Source organism: Bombina bombina, chromosome 3 (genome assembly GCF_027579735.1).
Source record: "Bombina bombina isolate aBomBom1 chromosome 3, aBomBom1.pri, whole genome shotgun sequence".
Lineage (NCBI taxonomy): Eukaryota > Metazoa > Chordata > Amphibia > Anura > Bombinatoridae > Bombina > Bombina bombina.
The window spans coordinates 164,966,210-164,993,531 of NC_069501.1; the positions used below are offsets into that span (position 1 = coordinate 164,966,210).

Genomic DNA, 27,322 nt, shown 5'->3' on the forward strand with positions numbered 1-27,322 from the left:
GATGCTCTCTGATACGGGATCTAATGACACGGGTCATGAGTCCGACATATTGTATATTGCATAGTGTGCAGGTGATAAGATAAATCACAAAGTTTGACGTGCAATTTAAACAGTAATTAATGTCTAACGAGCGACCCGTGACAGCCGATGTGAACGTATCAGAAATGACAATGTAATCACATGCCCTGCATCTGCTTCCACACCTGAACATACCCTTGCTAGTGAGCCATGAACTTGTTGTGGATGGAGCTTTGCTCAAAACTGTGGGGGGACAAATAATTGCCCAGAGATTAATTCCTTCTGTAGGAACACCGAATGCCCCTAGCCACACAGTCAGTGAGTTTATCTTCTGCCACAAGAAGTTTAAATTGTTTCCTCACTATGTTACAGATGTGGTGATAGTCAGTGCTGAAATCAGTCACAAACGTGACTTGCCTAGAAGTGTCAACAGTGGAAGTCTTATTCTTGTCCACTAAAAGTGTGGATCTATTGATGTCCTTAACCTCCTTAATAGCTCTTTTTACCGTTTTATTGGGGTAACCCCTCTCTTCCAAAGATCCACCAGATCTTGCTGGTGTTGTAGAAAACCTTTTTTGGTAGATCAATTTCTCTTAGTTCGAATCATTTGCCCCTTGGCTATGGAGTAGGACACGTTTTTCGGATGGCAGCTACTGGCATGTAATACCGAGTTGCATGATATTGGCTTCCTGTATATGCTGCTTTCCACCTTACCCTCTGGAGTACCACTAAGAGTGATATCCAAAAAATGTAATGACAGATCTGAGATCTCAAAGGGAAATTTAAGATTTGCATCATTGCTGCCGATGTAAGCAATAAAATACATTATCTTCTCCTTGCCAAACAAAAAAGGAGATCATCAATATATCGCCCATAATATACAATGTTGTCGCTGAAGGGGTTAGAATCTCCAAAGACGTGGGACAGATCCCACCAACCCATATAAAGGTTGGCGTAGGATGGAGCAAATTTTGCCCCCATAGCAGTCCCACATCCCTGGAGATAAAACACCCCCTCGAACTCTAAGTAATTGTGGCATAGGAGAAAATTGGTCCCATCAACAACAAATTTGCAAAAGTCTCTACTCAGAGTGGAATAATTTGAGAGTAAAAATTCCAAAGAAGCTAGACCAATTAGCATGAGGAATGGAAGAATATAAAGCAGTGACATCAACTGTCACCAAATAATAGGAAGAATCCCAGTGCATATCATTCATAACTCTCAGTACATGTTTGGTATCATGAAGATAACTGGGCAGAATCTGTACCAGAGGATAAAGCATGGCATCCAACCATTCTGACATGTTAAAAAAGGGAGCCTATACCACTAACTATGGGGCATCCTTTAACATTCAACATGGACTTGTGCACTTTCGGAAGATGGTGGAATATTGGAATGACAGGGTAAGTAACATTCAAATAATCAAAAAAGTGTTACGATCCAAAAAACAGAATTTATGCTTACCTGATAAATTACTTTCTCCCACGGTGTGTCCGGTCCACGGCATCATCCTTACTTGTGGGAATATCTCTTCCCCAACAGGAAATGGCAAAGAGTCCCAGCAAAAGCTGTCCATATAGTCCCTCCTAGGCTCCGCTCACCCAAGTCATTTGACCGACGGACAGGAAGAAAAAAACAGGAGAAACCATAGGGTGCCGTGGTGACTGTAGTTAGAGAAAATAATTCATCAAACCTGATTAAAAAACTAGGGCGGGCCATGGACCGGACACACCGATGGAGAAAGTAATTTATCAGGTAAGCATAAATTCTGTTTTCTCCAACATTGGTGTGTCCGGTCCACGGCGTCATCCTTACTTGTGGGAACCAATACCAAAGCTTTAGGACACGGATGAAGGGAGGGAGCAAATCAGGTTACCTAAACAGAAGGCACCACGGCTTGCAAAACCTTTCTCCCAAAAATAGCCTCCGAAGAAGCAAAAGTATCAAATTTGTAAAATTTGGCAAAAGTGTGCAGTGAAGACCAAGTCGCTGCCTTACATATCTGATCAACAGAATCCTCGTTCTTGAAGGCCCACGTGGAAGCCACAGCCCTAGTAGAGTGAGCTGTGATTCTTTCAGGAGGCTGCCGTCCGGCAGTCTCGTAAGCCAATCGGATGATTCTTTTAAGCCAAAAGGAAAGAGAGGTAGCAGTCGCTTTTTGACCTCTCCTTTAACCAGAATAGACGACAAACAGAGAAGATGTTTGTCTGAACTCTTTTGTAGCTTCTAAATAGAATTTTAGAGCACGGACTACGTCTAAATTGTGTAACAAACGTTCCTTCTTTGAAACTGGATTCGGACACAAAGAAGGTACAACTATCTCCTGGTTAATATTTTTGTTGGAAACAACCTTTGGAAGAAAACCAGGCTTAGTACGCAAAACAACCTTATCTGAATGAAACACCAGATAGGGCGGAGAACACTGCAGAGCAGATAACTCAGAAACTCTTCTAGCAGAAGAAATAGCAACCAAAAACAAAAAACTTTCCAAGATAACAACTTAATATCTATGGAATGTAAAGGTTCAAACGGAACCCCTTGGAGAACTGAAAGAACTAGATTTAAACTCCAGGGAGGAGTCAAAGGTCTGTAAACAGGCTTAATCCTAACCAGAGCCTGAACAAATGCTTGAACATCTGGCACAGCTGCCAGTCGTTTGTGTAACAAGACAGATAAAGCAGAAATCTGTCCCGTTAGAGAACTCGCTGATAATCCCTTATCCAAACCCTCTTGTAGGAAGGAAAGGATCCTAGGAATCTTAATCTTACTCCATGAGAATCCCTTGGATTCAGACCAACAGATATATCTTTTCCATATTTTATGGTAAATCTTTCTAGTTACAGGTTTTCTGTCTTGTACCAAAGTATCTATCACAGAATCCGAAAACCCACGCTTAGATAAAATCAAGCGTTCAATTTCCAAGCCGTCAGCTGGAGAGAGACTAGATTTGGATGTTCGAATGGACCCTGTACCAGAAGATCCTGTCTCAGAGGTAGCTTCCATGGTGGAACCGATGACATATTCACCAGGTCTGCATACCAAGTCCTGCGAGCAACGCAGGAGCTATCAAGATCACCGAGGCCCTCTCCTGCTTGATCCTGGTTACCAGCCTGGGAATGAGAGGAAACGGTGGAAACACATAGGCTAGGTTGAAGGTCCAAGGCGCTACTAGTGCATCCACTAGAGCCACCTTGGGATCCCTGGATCTGGACCCGTAGCAAGGAACCTTGAAGTTCCGACGAGACGCCATCAGATCCATGTCTGGAATGCCCCATAATTGAGTTAATTGGGCAAAGATCTCCGGGTGAAGTTCCCACTCCCCCGGATGGAATGTCTGACGACTCAGATAATCCGCCTCCCAGTTTTCCACACCTGGGATGTGGATCGCATATAGGTGGCAGGAGTGATCCTCTGCCCATTCTATTATTTTGGTCACTTCTCTCATCGCCAGGGAACTCCTTGTTCCCCCCTGATGATTGATATAAGCAACAGTCGTCATGTTGTCTGATTGGAATCTTATAAATCTGGCCTTTGCTAGTTGAGGCCAAGCCCTGAGAGCATTGAATATCGCTCTCAGTTCCAGAATGTTTATCGGGAGAAGAGCTTTCAGGGATTCCCAGACCGCGCCCCAGCCTGCTAGACTGGCGTCGATCGTGACGATGACCCACTCTGGTCTGCGGAAGCTCATTCCCTGGGACAGGTGGTCCAGGGTTAGCCACCAACGAGTGAGTCTCTGGTCTTCTGATCTACTTGAATCACTGGAGACAAGTCTGTATAGTCCCCATTCCACTGTTTCAGCATGCACAGTTGTAATGGTCTTAGATGAATTCGCGCAAAAGGAACTATGTCCATTGCTGCAACCATCAACCCTACCACTTCCATGCACTGAGCTACGGAAGGACGTGGAATAGAATGAAGAACTTGACAAGCGTTTAGAAGCTTTGACTTTCTGACTTCTGTCAGGAAAATCCTCATTTCTAAAGAATCTATTATTGTTCCCAAGAAAGGAACTCTTGTCGACGGAGACAGGGAACTTTTTTCTATGTTCACCTTCCATCCGTGAGATCTGAGAAAGGCCAGAACGATGTCTGTGTGAGCCTTTGCCTTTGAGAGAGACGACGCTTGTATCAGAATGTCGTCCAAGTAAGGTACTACTGCAATGCCCCTTGGTCTTAGGACCGCTAGAAGGGACCCGAGTACCTTTGTGAAAATCCTTGGAGCAGTGGCTAACCCGAATGGGAGCGCCACAAACTGGTAATGTTTGTCCAGAAAGGCGAACCTTAGGAACTGATGATGATCCTTGTGGATAGGAATATGTAGATACGCATCCTTTAGATCCACGGTAGTCATAAATTGACCTTCCTGGATTGTAGGTAGAATTGTTCGAATGGTTTCCATTTTGAACGATGGAACCCTGAGAAATTTGTTTAGGATCTTTAAATCCAGAATTGGTCTGAAAGTTCCCTCTTTTTTGGGAACCACAAACAGATTTGAGTAAAATCCCATTCCCTGTTCCGCCGTTGGAACTGGGTGTATCACTCCCATTTTTAACAGGTCTTCTATACAATGTAAGAATGCCTGTCTCTTTATTTGGTTTAAGGATAAGTGAGACATGTGGAACCTTCCCATTGGGGGTAATTCCTTGAATTCCAGAAGATAACCCTGAGAAACTATTTCTAGTGCCCAGGGATCCTGAACATCTCTTGCCCAAGCCTGAGCAAAGAGAGAGAGTCTGCCCCCTACTAGATCCGGTCCCGGATCGGGGGCTACTCCTTCATGCTGTCTTGTTAGCAGCAGCAGGCTTCTTGGCCTGCTTACCCTTGTTCCAGCCTTGCATGGGTTTCCAGGCTGGTTAGGTTTGTGAAGCATTACCCTCTTGTTTAGAGGATGCAGAGTTGGAAGCTGGTCCGTTCCTGAAATTGCGAAAGGAACGAAAATTAGACTTATTCTTGGCTTTGAAAGGCCTATCTTGCGGGAGGGCGTGGCCCTTTCCCCCAGTGATGTCTGAGATAATCTCTTTCAATTCTGGTCCAAAGAGAGTTTTACCCTTGAAGGGGATATTAATCAATTTTGTCTTGGAAGATACATCCGCTGACCAAGACTTCAGCCAAAGCGCTCTGCGCGCCACAATTGCAAACCCTGAATTTTTCGCCGCTAATCTAGCTAATTGCAAAGCGGCATCTAAAATAAAAGAATTAGCCAACTTGAGTGCGTGAACCCTGTCCATAACCTCCTCATACGGAGTCTCTCTACTGAGCGACTTTTCTAGTTCCTCGAACCAGAACCACGCTGCTGTAGTGACAGGAACAATGCACGAAATGGGTTGCAGGAGGTAACCTTGCTGTACAAAAATCTTTTTAAGCAAACCCTCCAATTTTTTATCCACAGGATCTTTGAAAGCACAATTATCCTCGATAGGGATAGTAGTACGCTTGTTTAGAGTAGAAACTGCCCCCTCGATCTTAGGGACTGTCTGCCATAAGTCCTTTCTGGGGTCGACCATAGGAAATAATTTCTTAAATATAGGAGGGGGGACAAAAGGTATGCCGGGCTTCTCCCACTCCTTATTCACTATGTCCGCCACCCGCTTGGGTATAGGAAAAGCGTCGGGGTGCACCGGAACCTCTAGGAACTTGTCCATTTTGCATATTTTTTCTGGAATGACCAGGTTGTCACAATCATCCAGAGTAGATAACACCTCCTTAAGCAGTGCGCGGAGATGCTCCAATTTAAATTTAAATGTCACAACATCAGGTTCAGCATGTTGAGAAATTTTTCCTGAATCTGAAATTTCCCCATCTGACAAAACCTCCCTCATGGCCCCTTCAGATTGGTGTGAGGGTATGACAGAACAATTATCATCAGCGCCCTCCTGCTCTACAGTGTTTAAAACAGAGCAATCGCGCTTTCTCTGATATGCAGGCATTTTGGATAAAATATTTGCTATGGAGTTATCCATTACTGCCGTCAATTGTTGCATAGTAATAAGCATTGGCGCGCTAGAAGTACTAGGGGCCTCCTGCGTGGGCAAAACTGGCATAGACACAGAAGGAGATGATGTAGAACTATGTCTACTCCCTTCATCTGATGAATCATCTTGGGCAACTTTACTATCTGTGGCAGTACTGTCCTTACTTTGTTTGGACGCTATGGCACAATTATCACACAATTTTGAAGGGGGAGACACATTGATCTTCAAACATATAGAACATAGCTTATCTGAAGGAGCAGACATGTTAAACAGGCTTAAACTTGTCAAGAAAGTACAAAAAAACGTTTTAAAACAAAACCGTTACTGTCTCTTTAAATTTTAAACAGTGCACACTTTATTACTGAATATGTGAAAAAGTATGAAGGAATTGTTCAAAATTTACCAAATTTTCACCACAGTGTCTTAAAGCATTAAAAGTATTGCACAGCAATTTTCAGAGCATTAACCCTTAAAATAAAGAAACCGGAGCCTGTTACAGTTTTAACCCCTCTACAGTCCCAGCTACAGCCTTTGCTGCGACTTTACCAAACCCAGGGGGGAATACGATACCAAAAGAAGCCTTCTAGGAACTTTTCTAACCACTTTCAGATCCACACACATGCATCTGCATATCTTGCTCTCAAAAGTAACTGCGCAGTAATGGCGCGAAAATGAGGCTCAGCCTACAACTGGGAAGGCCCTTCCTGACTGGAAAGGTGTCTAACTCAGTGCCTGACGTTAAAAAACGTTCCCCAAGCTTATAAGTGTGAATTTCAGACATAAACATGTATAAAATGCTCAAATAAATCAATCGATTTTGCCCCTAAAAGTGTCTACCAGTTTTATAGCCCATATTAAGCCCTTAATTCTGTTTGAGACTAAGAAAATGGCTTACCGGTCCCCATGAGGGGAAAATGACAGCCTTCCAGCATTACACAGTCTTGTTAGAAATATGGCTAGTCATACCTTAAGCAGAAAAGCCTGCTAACTGTTTCCCCCAACTGAAGTTACTTCATCTCAACAGTCCTATGTGGAAAAAGCAAACGATTTTAGTTACAGCTGCTAAAATCATCTTCCTCTCACAAACAGAAATCTTCCTCTTTTTCTGTTTCAGAGTAAATAGTACATACCAGCACTATTTTAAAATAAACTCTTGATAGTAGAATAAAAAAACTACAACTAAACACCACATACTCTTAACCATCTCCGTGGAGATGTTGCCTGTGCAACGGCAAAGAGAATGACTGGGGTGGGCGGAGCCTAGGAGGGACTATATGGACAGCTTTTGCTGGGACTCTTTGCCATTTCCTGTTGGGGAAGAGATATTCCCACAAGTAAGGATGACGCCGTGGACCGGACACACCAATGTTGGAGAAATCTCTGTTCAAGACCATCATCAAGAAGGTGCATCAATTCCTTCTGGTACAATTTAGTGGGGTCAGCTGGTAAAACTGAATATTGGGTGTTGTTGGTAAGTTGGTGTAAAGCCTCATCTCTGTATGCCTGTCTATCCATCACCACAACAGAATCCCCCTTGTCAGCTGCTCTGATCACAATATCATCATTAGTTTAAAGCTCCTGTAGAGCCTGTCTTTCTAATTTAGATAAATTATCCATGATCTCACGTTTGTTTTTATTAAATGCAAGATCTTTGAGATCCTTTTCCACTCTATTATAGAACTTCTCCACAAGGGGGCCCCTGCTGTGGATTGGATGGAAGGTAGATTTTTTTTTTTTTTTTTAAACCTACACATTGATTTGTGAGGTATCAACATATGTTTCGCTAGCTAGCTTGTCTAATGAAATGTCATCACATGTTTCAGAAAAACTTAGGTCAGTTTTGACATTTATTCTCGCTATATTGTGAGCAACAATAGTATCATCTGGAACAGTTATAGATTGCTCATCACTACCAGAGAACTGTTTCTTAAGTGTGATGTTACGAACAAGACAATTTAAATTTAGCATAGTTTTAAACAAATTAAATCCAGTCAAGGGTACGAAACCCAAACACAAGCTCAAAAGTTGAACCTGTGGTTTACATAAAACAATCTTTGAGAGGTTTATGACGCTGAGGGTTTGTATTTGGTGGCTGGTTTCGCCCCCCTGAGAGGATACCTGTTCTGTTGTGGCCCCTCAACCTTCTCGGTTCCTCTGGGTCAAAGAAAAAACCTGATCTACCTGGTTGGTGCCTAGATGTGTGCTAACTGAAGGTAAAACTATCCCTAGTATTAGTAGGCAATACCTGAGAGATGTTACTAGGGGTAGAATAATATTTCCCTTTCTCCTTAGGTCTCGTAGCTGGTTGTGTACCTATATTATGAGTATGCATATCATAAACTGCTGCATCTTGATTCTGTTTCAAGATTCCTGATCTATCCTTATTGGATTTTTCTGATTCTGATATACTGCAATCCTCACCTGAGTCAACATCACTGGGTCTAAGAAAGTGACTATTCCCACTAGGTGATTTAGATCCCTGAATCTGTTACATGACCTCCCGCGACTTCTATTCCTATTGTGGTATCTGCGGGTTTGAAATCTTTGTGTTGTATTCCAGACATGTATTGTATTGTATTGGTGTCTCGCAGGCATTTGGTGTGTTTCACATTCATTACAAAAGCTTTAGTGTTGGCCACTTTTTTTTCTATATATTTTATCGAACCTGGGATAATCAATTTCAACTATGCTGCATTCGCCGGCACCAATACGCTCCCCTAACATCGTGGCCGCGGAACTGAATACAATCTCCTTATTTATCAAAAAAGCCGTCAAAAAGCTGCGCACCAAGTACGGGGCAATGAGCAGCGGACTGTTAACTAACAGTCATCGATCTCGCTGTTATTTGGCTTTTTCCCAACTTTATTTATATCCTGTCACTAAACACCGCCACTATACTAAAATGTTTAACCCCTATCCCGCCGCTCCCCGAGACCCCACCGCAACTAAAATGTATTAACCAATAGCCCGCCTCTCCCAGAGCCCACCGCAACTATAACAAATGTATTAACCCCTATCCTGCCGCAACTCTAAGTTATTAACCCATATCCCGCTGCTCCCGGAGTCCTCTACAACTAAATAAAATGTATTAACCCCTAAACTCCCACATCACTAGCACTTACTAGACGTATTAACCACTAAACCGCCAGCCCCCCACATCGCCATAAACTAAATTAACCTATTAACCCCTAAACCTAACAACCCGCTAACTTTACATTATAATTACCTCCTCCCTATCTTATAATAAATTAAAACGTACTTTTAGAACTAAAATAAACTATATTAAACTACTAATTAACCTACCCTAACTATTATACTAAAATGACATTAAACTATATTAAACTATTAATTAATCTACCCTATTATACTAAAAATACATTAAATTACATTAAACTATATGAAACTATTAATTAACCTACCCTAACTATTAAACTAAATTACATTAAACTACAAATTAAATTAACTATATAATATATTTAAAAACCTAACCCTACTCAAATTATTTAAATTGACGATTAAAAATTACTAAGTTACAAAAAAATATCAACTAAGTTACAAAAAATAAAAAAAACTAAGTTACACAAAATAAAATTATCAAATATTTAAACTAATTACACCTAATCTAATAGCCCTATGAAAATAAAAAAGCCCCCCCAAGGAAGACTTTACTTTAACGCCAGAATTAGCGTTACTTAACAAGACCCCCATAAATAAATGTAAACTGCGAGTTGCACTATTACACTTGGGACTCAACTGCGCTAGGCTAGTTATTGCCACATACTGAAATCCCCTCAACTCCCCACTATAGCACTTTGGCTCCAAAAAATGGATGATATCTTACCTTTAGAACAGTATGGCTACTATCGAACTAATAGGCTCCCTATATATTTAGACGTAAAATTTTACTGGGACACCCCATCTATTAATAACACACAGACTCCCTCTCTGAGCATGAGAGTTTAGAGCAAAAGCTCTGGGCAGTGTTAATTTCGTCGACTAAAACTAGACTAAAATGACTATAAAACTAAAGAAATTCTGATGACTAAAATACGACTAAAACTAAAATGACATTTTAGTCAAAAGACTATGACTAAAACTAAATCAAAATGACATTTTAGTCAAAAGACTATGACTAAAACTAAATCAAAATGACATTTTAGTCAAAAGACTGACTAAAACTAAATCAAAATTTGCTGACAAAAACATTTTATGCAAGGTGTTAATCAATCCCTATCCAATTACTGCTCTTTTGTAAAATTTACTAAACTTAATTTTATTAAATTTTAAGATAAATAAAGACATGTTATATACCACAACAGTTAAATCTGTTAAATCTGTATTGCATGTTCAAACCTTAATACCATAAATCAAATCAGGTTAATAAACCTTTACTCCAGGACTATATAATTTGTTTCAAAGTTCTAGAGCAGTGATAATTTCGTTGCCGAAAATGTTTCGAATCTGTGAACAATCAATTGATTCTTCCTATAGAAATAAGCATAACCCATGAGTATGGATTTAAGTTATGCTGTGCCTGTGCTAGCTGCAGAAACTTTTTGTTATGTTGAGTTACTTGATACTTGTTTTAATTATTAACAGAGAACTGTTAAAGTTTTTATATTGGGTAATATGTGCAATACAGCCAATACAGTTTACAGTTTTGTTTTTTTTATATTTTAAAGTTGCACTTCTGTATCTCCAGTAGATTTTAGTCGACTAAATCTCCAGTAGATACTAGAGATTTAGTCGACTAAAATCTACTGGAGATTCAGTCGACTAAAACTAGACTAAAACTAAAACAATTCAGATGACTAAAATACGACTAAAACTAAAATGGCATTTTAGTCAAAAGACTAAAACTAAGACTAAATTGAAATTTGTCGTCAAAATTAACACTGGCTCTGGGGGAAAGGAAGGATGGTCATAAGTGATAAGTTAAGTTATAAGCTACAGGCTATATTGAACCTGTTAGCCGTCAAACCTGTGGAATACCCGTTTACTGTTAATTGTTCATAATGAAAATGTATTCGCCTTACTGATTTACCTTCTTCTCTCTCACCTCGTGGGTCTCTCTAGTCAGGCAATAACAAACTCACAACTATATCAACCAATACTCACCAAAGGTTGCCCAAGGCTTGTTTGTCAGAAAGTTTTAAGATCTTGAGTGACGCACACAGCGAGGTATTGACAGTGGAAAACAAAGAATGTACAGCTAAGAGTTGTATATTGTTTATCTTGTTGATTATATTTTGTAAATGAAAAACTTCAATAAAAACTAATATTTAAAAAAAAAAGAAAAAACCCGCCCCCCCAAAATAAAAAACTAAACTAAACTGTCAAACACTAACCCCGAAGATCCACTTACAGTTTTTGAAGACCCGACATCCATCCTCAACGAAGCAGCAGAAGTCCTCAGCGAAGCCGGTAGAAGTCTTCATCCAAGAGGGCCGAAGTCTTCATCCAAGCGGGCATCTTCTATCTTCATCCCTCTGGCGTGGAGCGGCTCCATCTTCAAGACATGCGGCACCGAGAATCCTCTTCTTCCGACGTCTTCTGAACAATGAAGTTTCCCTTTAAATGACGTCATCCAATAGGGCGTCCCTTACATTCCGATTGGCTGATAGAATTCTATCAGCCAATAGGAATTAATGTGGAAAAAATCCTATTGGCTGTTGCAATCAGCCAATAGGATTGAGCTTTCATCCTATTGGCTTATCCAATCAGCCAATAGAATTGAGCTTGCATTCTATTGGCTATTCCAATCAGCCAATAGAATGCAAGCTCAATCCTATTGGCTGATTGGATCAGCCAATAGGATGAAAGCTCAATCCTATTGGCTGATTGCAAAAGCCAATAGGATTTTTTCCACCTTAATTCTATCTTCATCCGCAACGGATGGATGAAGATAGAAATGCCATCTGGATGAAGACTTTGGCCCGTTAGGATGAAGACTTCTGCTGCTTCGTTGAGGATGGATGTCGGGTCTTCAAAAACTGTAAGTGGATCTTCGGGGGTTAGTGTTAGTTTTTTTTAAGGGTTTATTCAGTGGGTTTTAATTTTAGATTAGGAGTTTGAGCTGAAAGAGATAAATGCCATTAGGTTTTTTAGAAAGGTTTTTATTTGGGGGGTTTGGTTGTGTGGGTGGTGGGTTTCACTGTTGGGGGGGGGGTATTTGTATTTATTATTTTAACAGGTAAAAGAGCAGATTTCTTTGGGGCAATGCCCCGCACAAGGCTCTTTTAAGGGCTATTAGCAGTTTAGGCTAGGGTTTTTTTTTTATTTTTTTATTTTCATAGGGCTATTAGATTAGGTGTAATTAGTTTAAATATTTGTAATTAGTTTAAATATTTGATTTAAATATTGATTATTTTTTATTTTGTGTAATTTAGTGTTTTTTATTTTTTGTAACTTAGTTGTTATTTTTTTGTAACTTAGTCATTTTTAATAGTAGATTTACTATTATTAGATTTAAACAATTTGAGTAGGGTTAGATTTTTAAATATATAATATAGTTAATTTAATTTGTAGTTTAATGTAATTTTAGTATAATAGTTAGGGTAGATTAAGTTTAATATAGTTTAATGTAATTTTAGTATAATAGTTAGGGTATGTTAATTAATAGTTTAATATAGTTTGTTTTAATTCTAAAGGTAAGTTTAAATTTATTATAAGATAGGGATGAGGTAATTATAATGTAAAGTTAGCGGGTTGTTAGGTTTAGGGGTTAATAGCTTAAATTAGTTTATGGCGATGTGGGGGGCTGGCGGTTTAGGGGTTAATAGGTTTAGTAAGTGGTAGTGATGCAGGAGGCCAGGGGTTTAGGGGTCAATACATTTATTTAGTTGCAAAGGGCTCCAGGAGCAGTGGGATAGGGGTTAATAACTATTAGATTTGCGGTGGGCTCCGAGAGAGGCAGGATAGGGGTTAATATATTTATTTAGTTGCGGTGGGCTCCGGGAGCGGCGGGATAGGGGTTAATATTATTTAGGTGGCGGCGATGTCGGGGGGAGCAGATTAGGGGTGTTTAGACTCGGGGTTTATGTTAGGGTGTTAGGTGTAAACGTTAATTTTATTCTAGCATAGAAATCAATGGGATATCTGGCAGCATCGAATATGAGCTTTCACCGCTTTCAGACTCCCATTAATTCCTATGGCATCTGCGGCCTCCAGGATGGCGGATTGAAAAGCAGGTACGCTGGGCCAGAATAGTGGCGAGCGTACCTGTTAGAAGTTTGATAACTTGCAAAAGTTGTCAGATAGTGACGAATTTGTATTCGGAACATCTGTAATGACGTAAGCATCGATCTGTGTCAGATTTAGACTGGTGAATCGTGTTACGTCACAAATTTCAACTTTTGCCGGTCTGTAGGCTTTGATAAATAGGGTGAATCAGGCTCGCCACAATTACGCTGCAGAATTCCAGCGTATTTGCGGTTGACGGCTTGATAAATAGGCCTCATAATATGTCCATATCCTCAAACAAATCACTCAATGCATAATCTGATTTACTGGTCGAGAATACTCTGGCCAGTTCTGTGTCCGGCTCATCCCGTGGGACCACTGGTAGGAGAGAGTAAAATTGTGTGCCCTCCATGGGATAGTAACCCTCAAACAGTATAAATCTCAGCCCTGCAGTGCTGCCTGGCAAACTTATGATACACAAAAAACAACAAAATAAATGCTGGACTGAATGAATCCTGTGTGTGGCGTGATAAGGCATAAACTTAGGTAATTACCTAAGTTTATGCCTTATCACGCCACACACAGGATTCACTCAGTCCAGCATTTCTTTTGTTGGTTTTTGCACATTATGATATACCATGATTTACCACCACCAAGCATCAAACTAAGTGTCAAAATAAAATATATAGATTTTAAAGGTTTCCGTTTAAGAATCACAGAAATATGACAGCTTTTTTTTAAAAAAATGTCTAGAATGCCTTATGAAAGAAGCTGTAAATACCTCTGCTACTGTAATGCAGTGAGGATAAAAGGAATGGACCATGTGGTTTGCCAACATAAGGTACACAAGCGAGTCTTCATCCACTTGTAGGCCAAAATACTCACTGTAGTCACCAGAGAAACCACATCCTAGGGGAAGGGAAAAAAGTTCAAAGGGATAAAAATGTATACTGTATTTATACTGTATGTCAAACTAAATAACATGTTAAAATCAGATTTTGCAAACTGTTAAGCAAATATAATTTAAAAAAAACAACAACAAAGAAAACTCAACAATCACTGCAGTTATTTATGCAGTAAAAAGAAATTACATTTTAGTTTGATAGAAGGTTCAAGTAATCCTGTTTTTGCAAATGCTTACATATCTTGATTGCAATAACATTTGAAATGTAGTATTTCAGAAGGAATGATTAAAATGGACATGAAACTAGCGTTTTTATTTCACAATCTGGACAGAGCATACATATAAATATAGATATTTTTTAAAGCAGGTAGGCAGCACTCACGTCTGGAGCACAATATGACAAAAGTTGTGCAAAAATGATTTTAATGTTATACATTGTGGAAACACTGCTGCCATCTAGTGTTCAAAAGATTAAAAGTTATGCAGCAAAACTGCTCCAGACACACGCTACTTACCCTACACATTCTCTTCAACAAAAAACACAATGAGAATGAAGTAAAAAAGTTTAATAAAAATATTTATGCTCTGACTCATGACAAAAAAATGTTAGGTTTGTCCCATTAATTTTCCAGATATTTCAATTTAAGGGGAAAAAAAAAAAACCTTACCTAGTTTGATATCAGACTATATTGATTTAGCTTTAATGATACCTAGCTCTAAAGTTAGTATTTCTTCTGCATAGCAATTAAAAAAATAAATATAAAATAAAACTTTTTTTCCTTTTCAACAATGATTATATTTCTAAACGTTTCTACAGGATTGTATAAAATGTAGCTTTTTTTTTCAGTTGACTTTAAAATGAACTTGCCATCTTTCATGATGGTGAGAGTCTGTGACTCATCAAATGTGGGGAAAGTCTCCTCCTGACCACTAGGAGGAGACACAAGACACCAAACACACCAGAGCTTTAAATCTCTTCCACTTTCCATGATTCTCAGTCATACATATAGCCAAGCAGATGAGTAAAACAGAAAACGCAGCAAAAAAAGCAGAGTGCAAAACAAGTACTCTAGCCATCTGAACATAAAAAAAGGACGGGACTCATGGACTCACCATCATGAAAGAAATTAATTTATCAGGTAAGCATAAATTTTGTTTTCTTTCATCAGATAGTGAGAGTCCACAAGTTATCATGTGTGGGAATCTATACCCAAGCAGTGAAGTCCACAAAATCACAATGAAATATTAGGAGACAAACAGTGAATTCAGGTACTGCTGATCCGGCAGAATTTGTTGGCTCTCTACAAACAACTAATAATAATAATAATAAGACATACAGATCAAAGTGATAAATGTCTGCAAAGACAACAAAGTAGCTGTTTGCAAATATGATCAATAGAAGCATCAGTATATTAAAAAATAAATAAAAAAATGACAGTCTGAAATCTTCTGTGGCTTCCACATAATATTTGAGAGCTCTTAAAACATCCAGATTGTCAAGAAGACACTCATTACAGTTCAAATATGCTGAACAAAAAGTAGTAATCACAATTTAATGATAAAACATAAATTATGCTTTCCTGATAATTTCATTTCCATCGACGGTAGGAGAGTCCACGGCTTCATTCATTACTCTTGGGAATTATGAACCTTGCCACTAGGAGGAGGCAAAGACACCCCAGCCAAAGGCTTAAATACCTCCCCTACTTCCCTCATCCCCCAGTCATTCTGCCTAGGGATCAGGAACAGTAGGAGAAATATCAGGGTAAAAAAGGTGCCAGAAGATGAATAAATTTAGGGCCGCCCAAGGGAAATACGGGCGGGAGCCATGGACTCTCCTCCCCTCGATGGAAATGAAATCATCAGGTAAGCATAATTTATGTTTTCCATCTAAAAAGGGGAGGAGAGTCCATGGCTATTACAATTGGGAACATATACCCAAGCTCTAAAGGACACTGAATGAAACCGGGAGGGTAAAAGGCGGACCCTAATCTGAGGGCACCACAGCCTGCAAAACCTCTCTCCCAAAAACAGCTTCCGCAGAAGCAAAAACGTCAAATTTGTAAAACATTGTATAAGTGTGTAAGGAGGAACAGGTAGCCCTTACAAATTTGCTCCATAGAGGCCTCATTCTTGAAGGCCCAAGACGAAGCCACAGCTCTAGTTGAATGAGTCGTGATCCTCTGAGGAGGCTTATGTCCAGTTGTCTCATAAGCCAAGCGAATCAAGCTCCTCAACTAAAAAGACAAAGAAGTAGCAGAGGCCCTTTGCCCCTTGCACTTCCCAGAATACACCACAAAACGAGATGTAGACTGTCTGAAATCCTTTGTAGCCTGAAGATAGAACTTCAAGGCACGAACCACATCCAGGTTATGAAGTAACCTCTCCTTCGAAGAAGGGTTAGGACACAAAGAAGGAACAACTATTTCTTGTTACGGTTAGACACCACCATGTGGAGAAAACCCAACCCAGTGCAAAGTACAGCCTTATCCTCATGAAACACTAGATAAGGAGGATCACATTGCAAGGCAGTTTGTTCAGATACGCTGCATGCCGATGCATCAGTCAACAGGAAGAGAACCTTCCAGGACAGAATCTTAATGTCTATGGAATGCATAGGTTTAAATGAAACCCTCTGCAAAACTTTAAGGACTAAGTTTAAGCTCCAAGGTGGAGCCGACTGTCTAAAGACAGGCCTGATTCTAGACAGAGCCTGAACAAAATATTGAATGTCAGGGAGCTCAGCGAGTCTCCTATGCAACAAAACTGATAATGCTGAAATCTGTCCCTTTAAGTAACTAGAGGCAAGACCCTTCTCCAAACCATCTTGGAAAAAGGACAGAATCCTGGATACCTTCATCTTATGCCAAGGATATCCATGCTTCTCACACCAGGACAAGTAAGTCCTCCACACCTTATGGTAGATGCGACGAGTCACTGGCTTCCTTGCCTGAAATAGAGTATCAATCACACTTTCTGAAAAGCATCTCTTGGCCAAGACTAGGCGTTCAATATCCACACAGAGAATCTAGATTACGATGTTGAAAGGGGTCCTGTGAAACAGATCCCTGCGACAAGATAACCTCCAAGGCGGAGAGGATGACATCCCCACCAGATCCGCAAACCACGTCCTCCGCGGCGACGAAGAAGCAACCAGAATGGCCGGGGCCCGCTCCTGTTTGATGCGTGCCACTACGCGAGGTAGAAGTGGTAACGGTGGAAAAATGTAAGCTAGGCTGAATCCCCAAGGAACCACTAAAGGCATCTATTAGCTCTGCCCGGGGATCCCTGGACCTCGACCCGTATCGAGGTATATTGCAATTGAGTCTGGATGCCATGAGATCTATCTCCGGCGCTCCACATCTGTGACAAATCTCTGCAAACATCTGTGACAAATCTATGCAAACACCCCCAGATTGAAGGATTGTCTGCTGAGAAAGTCTGCTTCCTAGTTGTCCACACCTGGAATGTGAATCGCTGACAGCGAGCAGTCGTGGGACTTCGCCCACTCCAGAATCCGAGAAACCTCCCTCGCGAGGAAGCTCTTCGTACCCCCCTGATTATTGATGTAAGCCACCGAGGTAATGTTGTTGGTCTGGAATCTGATTAAACTGACCGACTCCAGAGAAGGCCAAGCCTTCAGAGCATTGTAAACCGCTCCAAGTTCTAGGATGTTGATCGGAAGGAGAGACTTCTCCCTGGACCACTTTCCTTGTGCAATCCTGGCATCCCAAACAGCTCCCCATCCTGTCAGACTGGCGTCCATGGTCATAATCTCCCAGGTCGCAAGAGGGATGTCCCCATGGACAGTTGCTCCGGAATGAATCCACCAAGAGAGGGAGTTCCCAGTCCGAACATCCATCGATATCAGCTGTGATAGATATGAATGATCGTTGTTCCACTGTCTCAACATGCACAATTGAAGAGGTCTGAGATGGAACCTGGCGAATGGGATGACATCTATGCTTGACACCACGAGACGTATGACCTCTATACATTGAGCCACTGATAGGCTTGTGGAGGACTGACGGGCAAGACAGGTGGACGCAAGCTTCCTGTGCTGCTGATCTGTGAGAAATATCTTCATGGACATAGAGTCTATTATCTTGCCCAGGAACTCCACCCTGTTGCTGGGAACGAGGGAACTCTTTCCTGCGTTTATCTTCCAACTGTGAGATTGGAGCAGAAGTAGAAGAGCCCTCGAATGATCCTCTGCGAGGCCGAGCGACTGCACCTGAACTAGGATGTCGTCCAGGTAAGGCACCACCGCAATGCCCCTGGATCTGGCCACTGCAAGGAGCACCCCCAGAACTTTTGTGAAGACTCTCGGGGTCGTCGCTAGATCAAAAGGAAGGGCCACAAACTGAAAGTGTTGGTCCAGAAATGCAAATCTTAGGAAACTGAAGTGGTCCCTGTGAATTGGCACATGAAGGTAAGCATCCTTCAAGTCTACAGTCGTCATGAACTGTCCCTCTTGAACTAGGGGCAGAATAGATCTGATTGTTTCCATTTTGAACAATTGAACACTCAGTAACTTGTTTAAACACTTTAGGTCCAGAATCCGGCGGAACATACCCTCCTTCTTTGGAACCACAAAAAGGTTGGAATAGTGCCCTAGACCCCTTTCTGCTAGGGGTACTGGTATGATAACCCCGAGAGGTGAGATCTCTCACACACTCTAGAAAGGCCTCTCTCTTTTCTGGTCTTGAAGACAGGTTTGACAGGAGAAATCTGCCCTCGGGCGGATGGGATCTGAACCCTATTCTGTAACCCTGAGAGAGCACCTCTAGAACCCAAGGGTCCTGAACGTCCTGCAACCATGCGTCTGAGAATAGAGATAATCTGCCCCCTACGTGACCCGGAGACCAGTCGAGGGCCGCATCTTCATGCTGATTTTGTCTCGGCGGGCTTCTTGCTCTGCTTAAACATGTTCCAAGTTTGAGCAGGCTTCCAAAATCCCTTGGACTGGTCTGCTTGTGCGGTGGGTTGCTGGCGCTGGGCCTTGTCCGCACAAAGGGACGAAAAGTAGATCCTTTAGGCTTAGCCTTCTTATCCTGTGGTTGGAAAGCTCCCTTGCCTCTCGTTACCGTGGATATGATCGAATCCAATCCTGGACCGAACAAGATCTTTCCTTGAAAAGGCAGGGACAACAGCCTCGTCTTAGAGGTCATGTCCGCAGACCAAGATTTTAGCCACAGAGCCCTGCGCGCTAAAACAGAAAAACCCGACACCTTAGCATTCAGGCAAATAATTTGCATATAGGCATCACAGATGAAAGAATTAGTGATCTACAGCGCCTTAATCTTCTCTTGTATCTCGTGGATGAATGTCTCCCTCTCGACCATTTCACACAGGGATTCACACCAATATGTCGCAGCTCCAGAGACCGCCGCAACGGCCACTGCTGGCTGAAAAAACAAACCCTGTGTGCTGAAACATCTTTCTCAACATGTTTTCCAGCTTTTTATCCATGGGCTCTTTAAACTACAAACTATCCTCGAAGGGAATAGTCGTCCGCTTCGCGAGCGTAGGGATAGCCACATCCACCTTAGGGATGGTCCCCCACAGCTCAAGCTGAGAGTCCGGAACGGGGAACAGTTTTTTAAAAGGAAGAAGGGGAAAAGGAAGAACCTAATCGCTCCCATTCGTTCTTAATAATATTAGCCATCTTAATGGGAACTAAGAAAGACTGAGTTACTGCCCTGTCCTCGTATACCTTATCAAGCTTAGGAATCGCAGGTTCCTCTGGTATCTTAGTTTCCGGAACCTCCAGAGCAGCAAGCACCTGACGAAGCAGAAAGTGCAAATTCTCCATCCTAAATCTGTAACCAGGCTCCTCCGCTGCCGGAGGTTTAGATGACACGGACTCAAACCCAGAAGGTGCCTCCTCCAAAGAATCAGAGTGGGCCTCGTCATCGTATAGAGCCTCTGGATCTTCCATCGGTGAGGACAAACCCTGGGCCGGGCCGCTATGATAAACCCTACGCTTGCGCTTAGCAGAACGTGGTAAGGCTTGGATCACTTTCGAAACCGCCGAAACTGTCCTAACCTTAATCACATATCTGTTTTTACTTGCTCATATTTAAACAAAGACTTTTATTATCTTAATAAGGCTATATCCTAAAGCTATTCCTAATTTTATCTTAGATATGTGTTATAGTATCAAAATTCTTCCTTCTGTCAACTCTCTTCATATCTGAGACACAATCAGATCAGAAACGTAAATAAAATATAAAAACAGCTCTTATTAACTATTAAGTCCTATATGCCCACTTGGTTTATAGAGTCACAATTGCTCCCACAAGGGGCACTCACACCCTGTACCCATCCTGTATTTATGGATACAGGGTGACATGGATATGAGAGTTATGAAAGTACATGGGGTGTCCAGCATATCATATTCCACATCTCCATGCAGTCTCTGGGTATCCTTAAGCCCATGTGCTTCCTGCCTAAAGAATGTTCCAATAACAGGCCCTCAGATCTTGGTGACTCACGTCACAACTATATGTATTTATTAATATCAAATATTAATTTCCAGAAAACATAAAACAAATATCTGATTTCTACATATTTACTTCATTAATATATCTGACACAAACCTGTGAAATTAAGAGATACGCATGATTTCTATTTTTGCTCATGTAGAAGATAAATAATATTTGTGCTACAGTTTAATTGTGGTGGTATGGAACCAAACCCGCAATATCTCAGAGGTACGCCTGTATATGAACTGGGGAACACCTCGGGTATATTAGATTTGATTTTATATATATATATATATATATATATATATATATATATATATATATATATATATATATATATATATATATATATATATATATATATATATATATATATATATATATATATAATTTCACACAGACTCTCTATGATACATGTAATGAAGTCCAAAATAAGGTATTTTGCACTGACTAGTCTTTAGCGAAAAGAACTAAGATTGGAAGGGGTAAGTCAGGGCATCAACTTCAAAACGGTTAAAGGGGAGTAATAATTTTGTTCATTGCTACATAAAAAGAATGAATACCATTTCTACTTGTCTAGTTAAAGCCAATACATAATACATTGATTCCAGTAAGTACTGAGATTGTAACTAATAGGAATTGCCCTGTTATATATATATATACACCTAAACAGAAAAAAGTTGAAAACTACTGTTAAAAATTACTTACCTATGCCATGGTGATGATAAAGCATTGATGTAACACCATCAAAACGAAACCCATCAAAACCATATTCCTTAATCCACCATCGCAAATTGGAAAGCAGAAATCTCAAAACTTCCCAACTATGAATTTAAAAAGAACCATTAAATATTGCATTTATACTTCTACTGTAACTTTTTGTCTTAGAATATTTAACACAGGTAATTGAATTTGTTTTTGTGCATTTTATTTTCATATACACACATACCAACTACAACACTAAAACTTCATGCAAGTTAAACATACTACCTTGTAAGCCACAGATAATTAGGTGAAAATATTATTATACTAAGAATTTCAGAAGTAGTGTTAAAGGGGAAGATTTCAATTGTTTCTGTATATATAAATTAGTTCAAGGCATATACTATGTAATGCCTTTTGAATCGCTTGGTTTGGTTATAAATTTTAAATTGAAAAGGTCCACACCAGCCACCCCCATATCCGGACTTTTTTTTTCCTAATCTGCTTCAAGAGCAGTCAACCAGGAGTACACAGTAGTGCCACTTACTTGCTATAGTGTTTGCTCGCAGTGATGCTTTGAATGTACAATAGCTTAAAACCAACAGAGCAATGTAAATCTACAGCTTAAAGGGATAGTCTAAATTAACCTTTTATGATTCAGACAGGGCATGCAATTTGAAACAATTTACTTATATTTAATCAAAGTTGCTTTTATTTTGGCATTCTTTGTTTAAATCTAAACCTAGGTAGACTCAAACTGTTTTCTAAGCCGCTGAAAGTCGCCTCTTATCTCAGTGTATTTTGACAGTTTTTCACAGTAAAACATTGATAGTTCGTGTGTGTCATATAGATAACATTTTGTGCACTACCGTGGAGCTATTTATGACTCAGTACTGATTGGCTAAAATGCAAGTCTGTCAAAAGAACAAATAAGGGGACAGTCTGCAGAGGCTTAGATACAAGGTAATCACAGAGGTAAAACGTATATTAATATAACCGTGTTGGTTATGCAAAACTGGGGAATGGGTAATAAAAGGGATTATCTATCTTTTAAACAAACATTTTCAAGTAGACTGTCCCTATGAACGCTACAGCAAGTAAATGGAGCTACAGGTCGTATCTTGGTTGGTTGTGCCTCGCGAGCAGATAACACAAAAAAAGTCTGCAAGTATAGGGGTGGCTTTAGGACCCTTTCAAGATTGAGACTAAAAGGTACATTTAAAACATAACCAAGAGATTCAGAATATAACTTAAAGGGATGCATGCAATTTTAAGCACCTTTCTAATTTACTCCTATTGTCATTTTTTTTTCGTTCTCTTGGTATCTGTTCGAAAAAACAGGAATGAAAGCTTTAGAGCTGGCCTATTTTTGGTTCATTACCCTGGATAGGGCTTGCATTTAGCCACCCAATCAGCACGCAAAACACAGGTTCTGAGCCTAAAATGGGCCGGCTCTAAAGCTTTTATTCCTGCTTTTACAAATAGATACCAAGAGAACGCAGAAAAAATAATAATAATAATAGGAGTAAATAATAAAGTTGCTTAAATTTGCATGCTCTATCTTGATCATGAATGAAAAAATATGGGTTTAGTATCCCTTTAAAGGCATTACAAAATATATGCCTTAAACTAATTATGCATTCAGAAACATTTTCCTTTAAATTTAACTCTCTCTCTTTAGGAAGGGCTTTAACCATCTCCAAAAATGTGCAATTACAGTACACCCAGTTAATACCTGGATATTATGCAGCAACACAAGTGTTTGGGGAACATCATAAAAAAATGCTATGTCGTATACATACTGATAAATATATGAATTTAAAAAAAAATCTTGGACTCAATTTAAACAAATTGACAGCATAAGAGCTTTAAAGGGAAAGTCAAGTCCCATTTTTTCTTGATTTAAATAGGGAATGTAATTTTAAACAACTTACTTCTATCACCAATTTTGCTTTGTTCTCTTGATATTCTTAGTTGAAAGCTAATTCTAGGAGGTTCATATGCCAATTTCTTAGACCTTGAAGACTGCCTCTAATCTGAATGCATTTTGACCACTAGAGGGCATTAATTCATGTGTTTCATATAGATAACATTGAGCTCATGCATGTGAAGTTACCCTGAAGTGAGCACTGATTGGCTAAAAAGCAAGTCTGTCAAAAGAACTGTAATAAGGGGGCAGTCTGCAGAGGCTTAAATACAAGATAATCACAGAGGTAAACAGTGTATTTATATAATTGTGTTGGCTATGCAAAACTGGGGAATGGGTAATAAAGGTATTATCTTTCTTTTTAAACAACAAAAAATCTGGTGTTGACTGTCCCTTTAATTTTAAACTATAGTAGTTTGTATTTATTTATTTTTTTAAAGTTTCTTCCCTGTATTTTATCTACCTTGCCAAGGTTTATTTTTACAACGGTAAAATGCTTTACTTTCCCTCCAGCAACAAACTTCCTTTCTCCAGTTTGCTCCTATTATTAACCAGAGTTAAATTAATGTTCATTCTGGCATTTCCAACCTTGACAGTTTCTCTGAAGTTTTTTTCTTTCATTTCCCAAATGTCATTGTACTTTGTGAGGTGTACTGTGAAATGTGTGGGCATATTGTTGCTTGAAAGATATTTCTTATAAAACAATTACTTTTTTTTATTTATGTGCTTAGCCAATCAACACTAAGCACTATATTGCCATGGGCTTAAAACGAGAGATAATCATTTAAAGTGGTAAGTTAAAAGCCACATTTTTTAAACAGGCTGTGGAGTGCAAAAAGAGAAAAAGATTATTATGTTTTACATAACACTAATCTAGTTGCAAAATCTTTTGCCCACCAGCGATTAAATACTCCTTTATAGAATATTAATTAATAACAATCAAAATGAAGGTGACTTTGAGAACATAAGTTATACATTCTGCCAAAATCTGTCACTTCCACTAAAAAAACATAATTTATGCTTACCTGATAAATTCCTTTCTTCTGTTGTGTGATCAGTCCACGGGTCATCATTACTTCTGGGATATAACTCCTCCCCAACAGGAAATGCAAGAGGATTCACCCAGCAGAGCTGATATAGCTCCTCCCCTCTACGTCAGTCCCAGTCATTCGACCAAGAATCAACGAGAAAGGAGTAACCAAGGGTGAAGTGGTGACTGGAGTATAATTTAAAAGATATTTACCTGCCTTAAAAACAGGGCGGGCCGTGGACTGATCACACAACAGAAGAAAGGAATTTATCAGGTAAGCATAAATTATGTTTTCTTCTGTTATGTGTGATCAGTCCACGGGTCATCATTACTTCTGGGATACCAATACCAAAGCAAAAGTACACGGATGACGGGAGGGATAGGCAGGCTCATTATACAGAAGGAACCACTGCCTGAAGAACCTTTCTCCCAAAAATAGCCTCCGAAGAAGCAAAAGTGTCAAATTTGTAAAATTTGGAAAAAGTATGAAGCGAAGACCAAGTTGCAGCCTGCAAATCTGTTCAACAGAGGCCTCATTCTTAAAGGCCCAAGTGGAAGCCACAGCTCTAGTGGAGTGAGCTGTAATTCTTTCAGGAGGCTGCTGTCCAGCAGTCTCATAGGCTAAACGTATTATGCTACGAAGCCAAAACGAGAGAGAGGTAGTAGAAGCTTTTTGACCTCTCCTCTGTCCAGAATAAACGACAAACAGGGAAGAAGTTTGGCGAAAATCTTTAGTTGCCTGCAAGTAGAACTTGAGGGCACGAACTACATCCAGATTGTGTAGAAGACGTTCCTTCTTTGAAGAAGGATTTGGACACAAGGATGGAACGACAATCTCCTGATTGATATTCCTGTTAGTGACTACCTTAGGTAAGAACCCAGGTTTAGTACGCAGAACTACCTTGTCTGAGTGAAAAATCAGATAAGGAGAATCACAATGTAATGCTGATAACTCAGAGACTCTTCGAGCCGAGGAAATAGCCATTAAAAACAGAACTTTCCAAGATAACAATTTTATATCAATGGAATGAAGGGGTTCAAACGGAACACCTTGTAAAACGTTAAGAACTAAGTTTAAACTCCATGGCGGAGCAACGGCTTTAAACACAGGCTTGATCCTAGCTAAAGCCTGACAAAGGGCCTGGACGTCTGGATTTTCTGACAGACGCCTGTGTAACAAGATGGACAGAGCTGAAATCTGTCCCTTTAATGAACTAGCTGATAAACCCTTTTCTAAACCTTCTTGTAGAAAAGACAATATCCTAGGGATCCTAACCTTACTCCAGGAGTAATCTTTGGATTCGCACCAGTATAGGTATTTGCGCCATATTTTATGGTAAATCTTTCTGGTAACAGGCTTCCTAGCCTGAATCAGGGTATCAATAACCGACTCAGAAAAACCACGTTTTGATAAAATCAAGCGTTCAATTTCCAAGCAGTCAGTTTCAGAGAAGTTAGATTTTGATGTTTGAATGGACCCTGTATCAGAAGGTCCTGTCTTAGAGGTAGAGACCAAGGTGGACAGGATGACATGTCCACTAGATCTGCATACCAAGTCCTGCGTGGCCATGCAGGCGCTATTAGAATCACTGATGCTCTCTCCTGTTTGATTTTCGCAATCAATCGAGGAAGCAGCGGGAAGGGTGGAAACACATAAGCCATCCCGAAGTTCCAAGGTGCTGTCAAAGCATCTATCAGAACCGCTCCCGGATCCCTGGATCTGGACCCGTAGTGAGGAAGTTTGGCGTTCTGGCGAGACGCCATGAGATCTATCTCTGGTTTGCCCCAACGTCGAAGTATTTGGGCAAAGATCTCCGGATGAAGTTCCCACTCTCCCGGATGAAAAGTCTGGCGACTCAAGAAATCCGCCTCCCAGTTCTCCACTCCCGGGATGTGGATTGCTGACAGGTGGCAAGAGTGAGACTCTGCCCAGCGAATTATCTTTGATACTTCCATCATTGCTAGGGAGCTTCTTGTCCCTCCCTGATGGTTGATGTAAGCTACAGTCGTGATATTGTCCGACTGAAACCTGATGAACCCCTGAGTTGTTAATTGGGGCCAAGCCAGAAGGGCATTGAGAACTGCCCTCAATTCCAGAATGTTTATTGGGAGGAGACTCTCCTCCTGATTCCATAATCCCTGAGCCTTCAGAGAATTCCAGACAGCGCCCCAACCTAGCAGGCTGGCGTCTGTTGTTACGATTGTCCAGTCTGGCCTGCTGAATGGCATCCCCCTGGACAGGTGTGGCCGATAAAGCCACCATAGAAGAGAATTTCTGGTCTCTTGATTCAGATTCAGAGTAGGGGACAAATCTGAGTAATCCCCATTCCACTGACTTAGCATGCACAATTGCAGCGGTCTGAGGTGTAGGCGTGCAAAAGGTACTATGTCCATTGCCGCTACCATTAAGCCGATCACCTCCATGCATTGAGCTACTGACGGGTGTTGAATGGAATGAAGAACACGGCATGCATCTTGAAGCTTTGTTAACCTGTCTTCTGTCAGGTAAATCTTCATTTCTACAGAATCTATAAGAGTCCCCAAGAATGGAACTCTTGTGAGAGGAAAAAGAGAACTCTTCTTTTCGTTCACTTTCCATCCATGCGACCTTAGAAATGCCAGAACTAACTCTGTATGAGACTTGGCAGTTTGAAAGCTTGAAGCTTGTATTAGAATGTCGTCTAGGTACGGAGCTACCGAAATCCCTCGCGGTCTTAGTACCGCCAGAAGGGCACCCAGAACCTTTGTGAAGATTCTTGGGGCCGTAGCCAATCCGAATGGAAGAGCTACAAACTGGTAGTGCCTGTCTAGGAAGGCAAACCGTAGATACCGTTGATGATCTTTGTGAATCGGTATGTGAAGGTAAGCATCTTTTAAATCCACTGTGGTCATGTACAGACCCTTTTGGATCATAGGTAAGATTGTCCGAATAGTTTCCATTTTGAACGATGGAACTCTTAGGAATTTGTTTAGAATCTTTAAATCTAAGATTGGCCTGAAAGTTCCCTCTTTTTTGGGAACCACAAACAGGTTTGAGTAGAACCCTTGTCCTTGTTCCGACCGCGGAACCGGATGGATCACTCCCATTAATAACAAATCT

At 40.5% G+C, this 27,322-nt stretch overlaps 1 protein-coding gene across 1 annotated transcript in view; it reads right to left on the reverse strand.

Annotated features, from left to right (window-relative positions):
- Nucleotides 1-27,322, reverse strand: part of GBE1 (1,4-alpha-glucan branching enzyme 1) — a gene marked incomplete in the record, with an annotated part of 419,714 nt that overhangs the window by 232,652 nt on the left and 159,740 nt on the right. Inside the window, 2 exon segments of the mRNA XM_053705194.1 lie at nucleotides 13,953-14,080; nucleotides 21,272-21,387. Coding sequence (XP_053561169.1) covers nucleotides 13,953-14,080; nucleotides 21,272-21,387 — 244 coding nt within the window.